At 48.4% G+C, this 10,970-nt stretch overlaps 3 protein-coding genes across 3 annotated transcripts; all 3 read left to right on the top strand.

Moving 5' to 3' along the window:
• The first annotated feature begins 2,250 nt into the window (after nt 1-2,250).
• On the top strand, nt 2,251-2,949 carry LOC107324449 (feather keratin 1-like). The gene has a single exon (XM_015884475.2). The coding sequence runs from the start codon at nt 2,263-2,265 to the stop codon at nt 2,551-2,553; it is 291 nt and encodes a 96-aa protein (XP_015739961.1). The 5' UTR covers nt 2,251-2,262; the 3' UTR covers nt 2,554-2,949.
• A 2,153-nt stretch (nt 2,950-5,102) lies between these two features.
• Nucleotides 5,103-5,908, top strand: LOC107324453 (feather keratin 2-like). The gene has a single exon (XM_032449197.1). The coding sequence runs from the start codon at nt 5,178-5,180 to the stop codon at nt 5,472-5,474; it is 297 nt and encodes a 98-aa protein (XP_032305088.1). The 5' UTR covers nt 5,103-5,177; the 3' UTR covers nt 5,475-5,908.
• A 2,025-nt stretch (nt 5,909-7,933) lies between these two features.
• On the top strand, nt 7,934-8,667 carry LOC107324451 (feather keratin 1). The gene has a single exon (XM_032449194.1). It carries the CDS (start codon nt 7,944-7,946, stop codon nt 8,283-8,285), a length of 342 nt encoding a protein of 113 aa, XP_032305085.1. The 5' UTR covers nt 7,934-7,943; the 3' UTR covers nt 8,286-8,667.
• Nucleotides 8,668-10,970: the final 2,303 nt, after the last annotated feature.

Raw genomic sequence — 10,970 nt, 5'->3', positions numbered from 1 at the left:
TGCTCCTTTAAATTTCATTTAAAGAACAAGCAAGGTTTGGATCTTGTCTTTCAGTTGCTGATGCAAACATTTGAATTGCTGGATTGTATGGTTTTGAGGCTAGTGCCCAACTGGTTGACTCTATTCTGATGCTATATTACCATTCTAAGCATATTTTTCTTCCCATCCCTCCATGAGCACCTGAAAAACCCTCGAAGTACAGAGTCCAAGAAGAGTCAAAGAGATAAGCTGGCATCTATAGCATCTCTCTAATGGCAGATTATAGCTCCTATTTTGAGTTCTCTCTTCAGAACCTGCTGTTCTTCCCTCTACTACTTCATGGGCAATCCTTATCTCCTGGCCCTGTAGTCCTGTTTAAAGCAGAGTGAGAGTCCACTCTTGTGCTGTATCCTCTTGACAAAAGTATATTTCTATGCCAGATGGATACTATTGTATTTGATGGCTACTATTCTAACTTATATTCAGCAAGAATTCATAAGGCCCTTGTGTCCCTGCTTGGGAGACTCAGTAAAAATCCACTTTGCTTCATGCTTTAAGGCATTCTGTGCCTTTTTACTGGATACAGGTCATGTCAAAATATACACCCAGGGATGGAAGACAACACCCTTACCATGAAGTTGGAGGAGGACTAAGATTCCTTAAAGTACAAATAAAATCCTTTTTCTTCATGCAGAGATGCTGTATTGCAATCACACCAAGGACTTACTCTGAATAGAGATTTGCTTACATGAACACATTCTGTCGCCCTAGAAGCTCCTTTCATCTTCTTGAATGAGAAATTCGGTTGTGCTTCTATGATTACAGAGTTTTCTGTGTCTGGTAGAGTCCCACTTTAATTGTGGAGGGTGTTTTGTCCTCACTGTGGGCCTGAGGTGTGTCTGTTGGGTATCACACACTGGGCAGTTGCTCGCCCTGGTTGCCTGCTGACTCAGGCTAACACTGCATAGAGCTTGATGTCCTCCTTGGGATGTCCTTGGGATGGCCCTGACTCCTGCTGCTGTCCCTTGGTGTCACTCCCAGACCTCATTTGTTTCTAGTTGGATATATGTACAGCCTGGAAATGTTGCTGGGTGTTTATCACTGTGTGCTGTGTCAGGATATAGGGGTAAAAAAGGATCCAAGGCATGGGGACATGGGGAATAAAGAAGGAAGAGTTCTAAAGAAACAAAAAGTTCTTGTTATGCTTTGCTTTCTATAAGATATCAGTAGAATTTAGCTATTACTGACCTTGGAAGAGCAACATACTTCTTTTCTGATGCATGGTCTGGTGTTTGGGGGATCACCGGGCAATGCTGAAGGAGGTAAAAAGGCAAAGCAGACAGTCTAGCTTGACAGAGTGCACTGACATATCACATAGGGAGTTTGTAACACCTGACACATTCTCCCTGTTGTAAAAATGATGCCTAAAAAAGCTTAGAAGTCCTTGGGGGAATTAAGAGCAAAAGGTTCGGCCAGTTCTGCTCTTTAATTGTATGTTTATAATGAAAAAAAAACCAACCCAAACAACACAAACACATTCATAACAACAAAGCATAAAGGCGAACCTCAGGAGGGTAAAATGCTGATGTCACCTGAAAACATGGCAACATTCTGACTTGAAAAACAATGGCCTGATTTTAGCATAATTACCAGTGGAAATACTGGCCTATAATATCGGACCGTGAAAGGAAACTGCATGAGGGAATGGAAATGTAATGAAAATGGAAATAAAAAGGAAGCGTTGCAAGGAAAATAAACAACCAAAATATTTACATAATTGGGAAGCCAAGCATAAAATATAACCTTGTTGGTAAACATATTACAAGTGCAAATAGTGCCTCACTGCCTGGGGCAGTCCAGATCAGTATAAAAGCCGGTCCAGCACTAGGCTCCCTCATCCACTTCTCTTGCCTTCTCCTCCTTGGTGAACAAGGTGAGATGCCAGCTGGATTTCTCCTCACCTCTCTTTTCTTCTCTGATTCCCCTCTTGCTCTCTTGGCTTCCACTGTGTCTTGCTCTGTGCAGACCATGGTGTGAGCCTTGCTCCTGGATGGTGCTCCCACCAGCTCTGTTTTGCTTTCCAGTTGTTGGGGGAGGTGGGAGAAGGTCTTGGGCTGACTCTGCTGGGGCTTTTGGGGATCTGGGTTGCTAAGTCTTTCTATCTCCCCAATGCCTGTCCCGCTAGCACAGCCTGTGCCTCCTCCCTTTGCAAACAGGGCACCTGGTGCAGCTCACATTGCCTGTGTTTTTCCTGTCTCTCCAGGTCACCTCCATCCCACAGCCATGTCCTGCTACGATCTGTGCCGTCCCTGTGGCCCGACCCCCCTGGCCAACAGCTGCAACGAGCCCTGTGTGCGCCAGTGCCAGGACTCCCGTGTGGTGATCCGCCCTCTCCCGTGGTGTGACCCTGCAGGACCCATCCTCAGCTCCTCCCCAGAACACCGTTGGGATCCTCCACCTCTGCTGCTTGTTGGCAGCATCCTGAGTGAGGAGGGAGTGCCCATCTCTTCTGGTGGCTTTGGCATCTCTAGCCTGGGCAGCCGTTTCTCTAGCAGGAGGTACCTGCCCTGCTAAGGATGAGCTGGAATCCCTTGAGCCCATTGCCCAGGATGCCCAAAGCCTGATGCTGAACTGAGGACAGAGCTGCTGGCCAACATTTCCAGATGGGCTGAGCACCTTTCCCAGCTATTACAATCAGGGAATATGACCAGCAGATGTCTTCTTCTTCTACTTTCTTCTCAACATCACAAGATCATCTTGTATCCTGCTGTCCTATGCATTGGGTTTATCCTGAAGCAAGTGGAGATGGTCCTGCTTCTTCTCCCTCTCACAGTGTGAGAGAGGAAGACCTGCATCCCATTCTGGTGGAAATGTGTCTGAGTACCAGCTGCCCCCATAGCAGCCTGGACCAGATCCCTTCCATCATGCATTGCTTCTTTTCTACCTTCCGACTCAATAAAGTTTATGCTGCATTGTAATCTCAGTCTCCTTGTATTCCTTTTGTGTTGGGATGAGTGGTTCATCTGTCAGGGGCTTGATGTGATGTTTTGGGTTGGAAAAGACTGGGTGCTTATAGTCCTAATTGGACCTGCTTTCCATGTAGAGTGTTAGGTTACCCTGAAGGCAGCTGAACACTGCAGGGTAACTGAAGATGAGAATAGGTATGTAGTTAGGCAAGGTATGCCAAGAGAGTCCATGTACTCTCTCAAACTTATATATATAAAGAAAAAAGGTTTTCATAGTGCATTTCAGCTGATGAAGCAAGCATTTTAATTTTTGTAATGTGTTTTTCTGACACCAATGCTCAAAGTGGCAAAGCTCTGACTGGATGTTGCAGCTTAAAGACTATTCATTTGCCCACCCCTCCTCCAAGCACATCTGCCAAACCCTCAAAGTGGAGAGAGTCCCAAAGAAGTCAAAGTGAGGCCAACACTGTTGAATTCTGAGCCCTACTTTGATTTGTTACTATAGGTATGTGTTGAGCATGGCTGGATATAATGGTTACAAGTGGGAGGTGGAAACACAGAGCTGGTATCCTCTCATCTGAGGAACTGAGCAGCATCTGTGATGACTCCTGAAGACACTGCAGAGTGCAGGAATGGAGGAGGAAGAGAATGGTCACCCCTGGTGGAGCAATAGTTAAAAGCACAGTATATTGTGGCGTCCTTATATGCATATCATCATGCCCTGAAGGGAAGTGGATCTGGAGCATCCCCACAGGGCTCCTCCAAAGTTACTGTCCAGCTTCTGAGCTGACTGTGCCTGGGGAGGTCCCAAACCAGGGTTCATTTTGTCCCTCCTCACTGGCCCCAAGCTGGACAGACTGAGGGAGTGGTTCACCATCAACTTTGGTCTTAGTCCTCCTTCCCACACTCTTGTCCTCCACAGCCCCTGCTTTGCTCCTGCCACTCTGATCCTGACTCCAGTGGTACCAGGGGAACCTCTGGTGCCATTGATCATCCATCTGTCTTTGAAAAGACTTGCAGAGCTCCTGAATGGGATAGGGTGACTGGTAAAAATCCTACCAAGTATTTGGTTGTACCCACTGGGCCATCAGTCTGGATGGCCAAAGCATGAATTGTGTCAAAGACATGGGCAGATGGAGGGACTTGTAGCAATTGCCTTCATTTGCTTTTGTCATTGGGTTTATCATAGGTCACCATCAAAGAGACATTGGAGTACAACCATCTACATTCCCTATTCTTGGAACTATGCTACTTAGGACAGGGAGGTATGAAGGAGAGAAGCAAGCTTGCAAAAGAAGAGCCTGGCCCATAACTGCCAAGAGCAATAGCTAATTGGAGAGAGATTCCAAAACCCAAGAGCAGAAGTGCCCTGACTGGAAAGGTGATTTTTAACAGAATGTGAGTAACCATAGTGTTAAAGTGACGATGCTGGCCTTGAGACACTGAAGTCCAGCCTGAAGCTTCATGGTTAGAAGAAGAATTACCTCAGTCATCCCAACCTTGTTAAATCAAGGCCCCAGAGTCACAGGCTGAAATTCCCTGGAGTGAAGAGAAAGTCATCATCTCCAGCTCTATCATCAGCTTGTGCCTACGTGTCCATTTCACTGGAAATATTGTGGACTGCAGTACAGTCACTTGAGAGGAATGGGAATGATAGAATGGGTGTGACAAGGAATGGGATACAAAATGGTAGCATCACTAGAACTTGAAAAAGACACTATTTTCTGTAATGGTCAGTGTTTTGCATGCAAGATGATCTATTTGAAAACATTAGCATCCGAAGCATTCCCTGTGCCTGGGGTGGAGTAGACCAGTATAAAAGCCAGTCCAGCACCAGGCTCCCTCATCCACTTCTCTTGCCTTCTCATCCTTGGTGAACAAGGTGAGCTGCAGTGGATTTCTCCTCACTCTTTTCTTCTCTGATTCTCCTCTTGCTCTCTTGGCTTCCACTGTGTCGTTGCCTCTGTGCAGACCATGGTGTGAGCCTTGCTCCTGGATGGTGCTCCCACCAGCTCTGTTCTGCTTTCCAGTGTTGGGGGAGGTGGGAGAAGGTCTTGGGCAGACTCTGCTGGTGCTCTTAAGGCTCTGGGTTGCTAAGTCTTTCTATCTCCCGCCACTGTCTATCCCTGCTCCACAGCCTGTGCCTCCTCCCTTTGCAAACAGGGCACCTGGTTGCAGCTCACATTGCCTGTGTTTTTCCTGTCTCTCCAGGTCCACCTCCATCCCACAGCCATGTCCTGCTACGATCTGTGCCGTCCCTGTGGCCCGACCCCCCTGGCCAACAGCTGCAACGAGTCCTGTGTGCGCCAGTGCCAGGACTCCCGTGTGGTGATCCAGCCCTCTCCCGTGGTGGTGACCCTGCCAGGACCCATCCTCAGCTCCTTCCCCCAGAACACCGCTGTGGGATCCTCCACCTCCGCTGCTGTTGGCAGCATCCTGAGTGAGGAGGGAGTGCCCATCTCCTCTGGTGGCTTTGGCATCTCTAGCCTGGGCAGCCGTTTCTCTAGCAGGAGGTACCTGCCCTGCTAAGGATGAGGTGTTCATCCCTTGAGCCCATTGCCCAGGATGCCCAAAGCCTGATGCTGAACTGAGGATCGAGCTGCTGGCAAGCATTTCCAGATGGGCTGAGCACCCTTCTACTCCCCTGTAAAGCATGGAGGGAAGCCACAGTGTCATCTTGACTGTCTGGAAATGTTGCTACCAGATGTCTTCTTCTTCTCCTACTTTCTGCTCATCATCATGAGTACATATTGTTTCCTCCTGTTCTGTGACTTGGGTTCATCCTGAAGCAAGTTGAGATGGCCCTGCTTCTTATCCCTCTTGTCTCCTGAGGGACAAGCACCTGAATCCCATTGTGGTATTAGGGTGTCTGAGTGCTAGCTTCCATAATAGAAGCATGGGCAAGGTCACTTCTATCATGCACTACTTTGAGTTCTTCTTTAATCTCAATAAAGTTTATGCTGCATTGTAATCTCAGTCTTTTTGTGTTCCTTCCCTGTTGGGACACCCAACCATCATCTTCAATGGGAAATGGGATGACTTGGAGTGTAAATGGAGATCAGTTCATGGAACCACAGAAACAAAATGATGGGGTCTTAAGGGATCTTTGGGGACCATCTAGTCCAACTCCCCTGCTAAAGCATGTTCCCTGGAACAGTCAGCATAGAAAACATCCTGGTGGGTCTGGAATACGTTCAGTGAAGGACAGACCACCAGCTGTCTGGGCAGCTCTTTCCAGCACTCTGACAGTCCCACTTCAGTGTTAGTTCTGCTCCCACATCTTCCCTCTGTGCCTACAGCTCGATTTCAGAAATACTGAGAAATATGAGACCTCTGCAGAGCCACTGCTCATATGTGCACAGATCCAACATGCTGCAGACATGGAGGTTCCTGACTTCCGTTGTCTTCATCTTCCTAAACGAGACATTTGGTTGTGTCTCCATGATTACAGAGTTGCCTGTGCCTGGTGAAGTCCCATTGTAATTGTGGAGGGCATTTTGTCACTGCTGTAGGATGTGGCCTGGCTGGAGCCTGAGGTGTGTCTGTTGGGTATCGCCTGCTGGGCAGTCATTGCCCCTGGGTGCCTGCTGCCTCAGGTCAACACTTCATAGAGCTTAATGTGCTCATTTGGCACATGGGTTTGGAACAACCTTGATTGCTGCTGCTGTCCCAGCTGCCCATACTGGCATGTCCAGATCTCAATTGTATCTAGTTGGGTTTATTTGCATCCTGGAAATGTTGTGTGTTTGTTGGTGTGTGCTGTTGTGTCAGGATGTAAGGGTAAGGCAGGATGCAACACATGGATATGAGGCTGATGGAGATCTGATCAACTTCTGCTCTGTCCTTGTGTTTGATTGTGGCAGACATCATAGTTCACAAGGACTGGTCTTCTAATGCATGTTTATCAGAGTGCAGTGTCCTTTATGGTGAACTGTTCCTACTGTGGCATCAGGGGACCTCTCTCAGCTGCAGACAGAGGGGAGAGGGGCAACAGTGAGGCTTAGAATGATGGAATCATAGAATTGCTCTGTTTGGAAAAGACCTTCAAGTTCACCTAATCAATCTGCAACCTACCCATATTACCCTAGATCTGAGGTCTGTTGAGAGCGGCGCTTGATGTCATAGAACAGCTACAGGCAAAAAGCAGAACAGCCTTCATTAGACTGCTCATGGCTAAGGCAGCCTAAGTGCATAAATGGCTGAATGGAAGTTGTGTTGGTCTTTGCAGATAAGCATTGCCAGGAGTTTGACCTTTGAGTCCATACTTGTAAGGAAATGGGGCACTATACATTAAATCAAAATTTTAAAGCAAGTGGCAGGGAAATGAGAGACTGTCACCAGCTGAGAGTGTTGGCCATCTTCATCCCCTTGCCTTCATCTTCTCCCTGTGCTTTTGAGTTCCTTCCTCAGAAATGCTTAGGCCTCTAATTCTGTCACTTGAAAAGAGCTTGTGTGGCAAAATGGGCATGTCATGAATGGGGAAATGGAAATGGAGACAGAGCGTTGTAGGGAAGCGAAATAAGGCATCAATTTCTATAATTGTGTTATTTTGCATACAAATGGGCTTGCCCTAATACAGCTACATATGCATGGCTTGCCTATGGGCCTGGGGCGGTCCAGAACAGTATAAAAGCCGGTCCAGCACCAGGCTCCTTCATCCACTTCTCTTGCCTTCTCATCCTTGGTGAACAAGGTGAGCTGCAGTGGATTTCTCCTCTCTCTTCTCTTTCTCTTTTTGTCCTCTTCCTCTCTTTGCCTCCTTTGAGTCTTTGCCTCTTTGCAGACCTTAGTGTGAGCTTTACTCCTTGTTGCTGCTCCCACCAGCTCTGTTCTGTTGCCAGTGTTAGGGGAGGAGGGAGGTCTTGGGCAGACTCTTCTGGGGCTCTTGCAGATCTGGGTTGCCAAGTCTTTCTATCTCCCTGCACTTCCTATCCCTGCTCCACAGCCTGTGCCTCTTCTCTAGGCGAGCAGACAACTAGGCTGCTTCTCACACTGCCTATGTTTTTCCTGTCCTCTCTCCAGGTCCACCTCCATCCCACAGCCATGTCCTGCTACGATCTGTGCCGTCCCTGTGGCCCGACCCCCCTGGCCAACAGCTGCAACGAGCCCTGTGTGCGCCAGTGCCAGGACTCCCGCGTGGTGATCCAGCCCTCTCCCGTGGTGGTGACCCTGCCAGGACCCATCCTCAGCTCCTTCCCCCAGAACACCGCTGTGGGCTCCAGCACCTCCGCTGCTGTTGGCAGCATCCTGAGTGAGGAGGGAGTGCCCATCTCCTCTGGTGGCTTTGGCCTCTCTGGCCTGGGCAGCCGCTTCTCTGGCAGGAGATGCCTGCCCTGCTAAGGAGGATGTAGAATCCCTTGAGCCTATTGCCCAGGATGCTCAAAGCCTGATGCTGAACTGAGGATGGAACTGCTGGCAAGCGTTTCCAGATGGTCTAAGCAGACTTGCACACTCCTGAAGAGCATGGAGGGAAGCCAGAATGCAACCCTGACTGCCTGAAAATGCTGCCATCAAGTCTTCTTCATCTTGGACTTTCTACTCATCATCCATGGGACAGCTCCCATGCCTTGAGTTTATCCTGAAGCAAGTTGAGATGGCCCTGCTTCTTATCCCTCTTGTCTCCTGAGGGACAAGCACCTGAATCCCATCATGGTGATGGAGTTTCTGTGTGCCAGCTGCTCCTGTAGCAGTCTGGACCAGATCCCTTCCATCATGCATCGCTTCATTTCTATCTTAAGACTCAATAAAGTTTACGCTGCATTGTAATCTCAGTCTTTTTGTGTTCCTTCCTTGTTGAGATGGCCAGTCATATTCCTCAATGGGAAATGGGTTGTCTTGGACTGTAAAGAACAGTTTATGGAATCACAGAAACATAATGATGGGGTTATATGAGACCTCAGGGGACCATCTAGTCCAACTCAACTGCTACAGCATGTTCCCTGGAACAGTCAGCATAGAAAACATCCTGGTGGGTCTGGAATACGTTCAGTGAAGGACAGACCTCCAGCTGTCTGGGCAGCTCTTTCCAGCACTCTGACAGTCCCTCTTCAGTGGGAGTTCTGCTCCCACATCTTCCCTCTCTGCATACAGCTCAATTCCTGAAATACTGAGGAATATGAGACCTCTGCAGAGCCACTGCTTGTATGTGCACAGATCCAACATGCTGCAGACACGGAGGTTTAGCCAGGCAGCGTATGACAATAACAACAATAGCCCAGACAAGGGAGAAATAATAAATTTCTCCTGGCTAAAATATTGTATTTCCTGGGTCTTCTGCCTCAGATTGAAGATCACCAGCATCAGAGTGAGAAGTAAACTGTTGGTAGTCTTGCTGGCGTGTTGCTTTGTGTCATACCCTACCACATGCAATGATGTCTGCACCCAGAAGATGCCCTCCCTGCCCTTTCTTAGTCAGAAGAAGATGGTGTCCTCTATACTGGGTGCATGGGAGATGTCCTCTTCAGGCACATCAATGCTCTAAGAGCTGCCAGAAGCCCATTGGTGCTCGTCATGCTCACTTGGGATCACCCAGTACACCCATTAACTCCAGGATCTGCATTACAACTCTGCCCTCAGCCTTCTCTCCAGCCCAGGGGCAGCAGTCTGGCTCTGTTACTCTGGGTCAGGTCAGTTTATGCCCCACCATGGTCCCCTTGGTCTGGATGCACAGCTGCCCAGTGCTTTCCTAGCTCCTCCTTAGGTCTGTGTGTATTATTATGGCTTTGCTCAGTACTGTTGGCCCATGTTACTGTCACAGCACCTAACCCTGAGCTGTGCCCTGACTTCCTGGCCTGGTGTCAGTGCTGCTGTACCCCTATGAATCTGATAGTTGAGCTGGTCTCTGGTGGACCTGCTTGGCATTTCTGCATCTCCCTTGCTCAGGCAATGTGCAGTGAGGCCCTTTGGTGGCGTGGCTCCTGGCTTCCATTCTCTTCATCTTCCTAAATGAGACATTTGGTTGTGTCTCCGTGATTAGAGAGTTGCCTGTGCCTGGTGGAGTCCCAGCATAATTGTGGAGGGCATTTTGTCACTGCTGTGGGATGTGGCCTGGCTGGAGCCTGAGGTGCGTTGCCCCTGGGTGCCTGTTGCCTCAGGCCAACGCTGCATAGAGCTTGATGTCCTCCTTTGGTACATGAATTTGGAACAACCTTGATTGCTGCTGCTGTTCCAGCTGCCCATGCTGGCATGTCCATATCTCACTTGTATGTAGTTGGGTATGTTTGCAGCCTGGATAAGTTGTTATGTGTTTGCTGGTGTGTGCTGTTATATCAGGATGTAAGAGCAAAGCAGAATTCAAGGCACGAACATGGGGGTGGTGAAGAGCTGCTCAATTTTTGCCCAGTCTTTGTGTTTGATTATGTCACACGTTGGAATTTATGATGAGCTGTCAAGTAATGCCTGGTTATGTGAGAGCAACCTCTTTTCCTCTGAAACATGTGTTTTTTGATATCAGGGGACCTCTCTCAGCTGCAGACAGAGGAGAGAACAACAACAGTGAATCTTAGGTCCACTGAGAGCAATGCTTGATGTTGTACAACTGCTAGAGCCAGAAAGAGCAGCCATCTGTGGAGTGCTCACAGCTGATGCAGCCTGAGCACGTAGATGGGTGAAGTGAAGGGCACGCTGGTCTTTGCATATGAGCCTTGCCAGGAGTTTGGCATTTAAGGCCATATTTGTAAGGAAATGATATCTAAAGCATTAGGGCAAAGCATTAAAGCAAGTTTCATTGGAATGAGAGGCTGTCACCAGCTGAGAGCATTAGCCATTTCCATGCCCTTGCCTTCATCTTCTCGCTGTGCTTTTGAGTTCCTTCCTCAGAAATGCTTAGGCCTCTAATTCTGTCACTTGAAAAGAGTTTGAGTGGCAAAATGGGCATGTTATGAATGGGGAAATGGAAATGGAGACAGAGCGTTGTGGGGAGGAGAAATAAGGCATCAATTTCTATAATTGTGTTGTTTTGCTTACAAATGAGCTTGCCCTAATACGCCATATGCATGGCTTGCCTCTGGGCCTGGGGCGGTCCAG

This window comes from Coturnix japonica, chromosome 25 (assembly GCF_001577835.2).
Source record: "Coturnix japonica isolate 7356 chromosome 25, Coturnix japonica 2.1, whole genome shotgun sequence".
NCBI lineage: Eukaryota > Metazoa > Chordata > Aves > Galliformes > Phasianidae > Coturnix > Coturnix japonica.
The sequence above is the reverse complement of the archived record's forward strand: the minus strand, read 5'-3'. Positions and strand labels throughout refer to the sequence as shown.

What these genes read in the sequence shown, in the direction of transcription:
- LOC107324451 (XM_032449194.1), top strand. Translation starts at nt 7,944, where the DNA reads ATGTTTTTCCTGTCCTCTCTCCAGGTCCACCTCCATCCCACAGCCATG.
- LOC107324453 (XM_032449197.1), top strand. Translation starts at nt 5,178, where the DNA reads ATGTCCTGCTACGATCTGTGCCGTCCCTGTGGCCCGACCCCCCTGGCC.
- LOC107324449 (XM_015884475.2), top strand. Translation starts at nt 2,263, where the DNA reads ATGTCCTGCTACGATCTGTGCCGTCCCTGTGGCCCGACCCCCCTGGCC.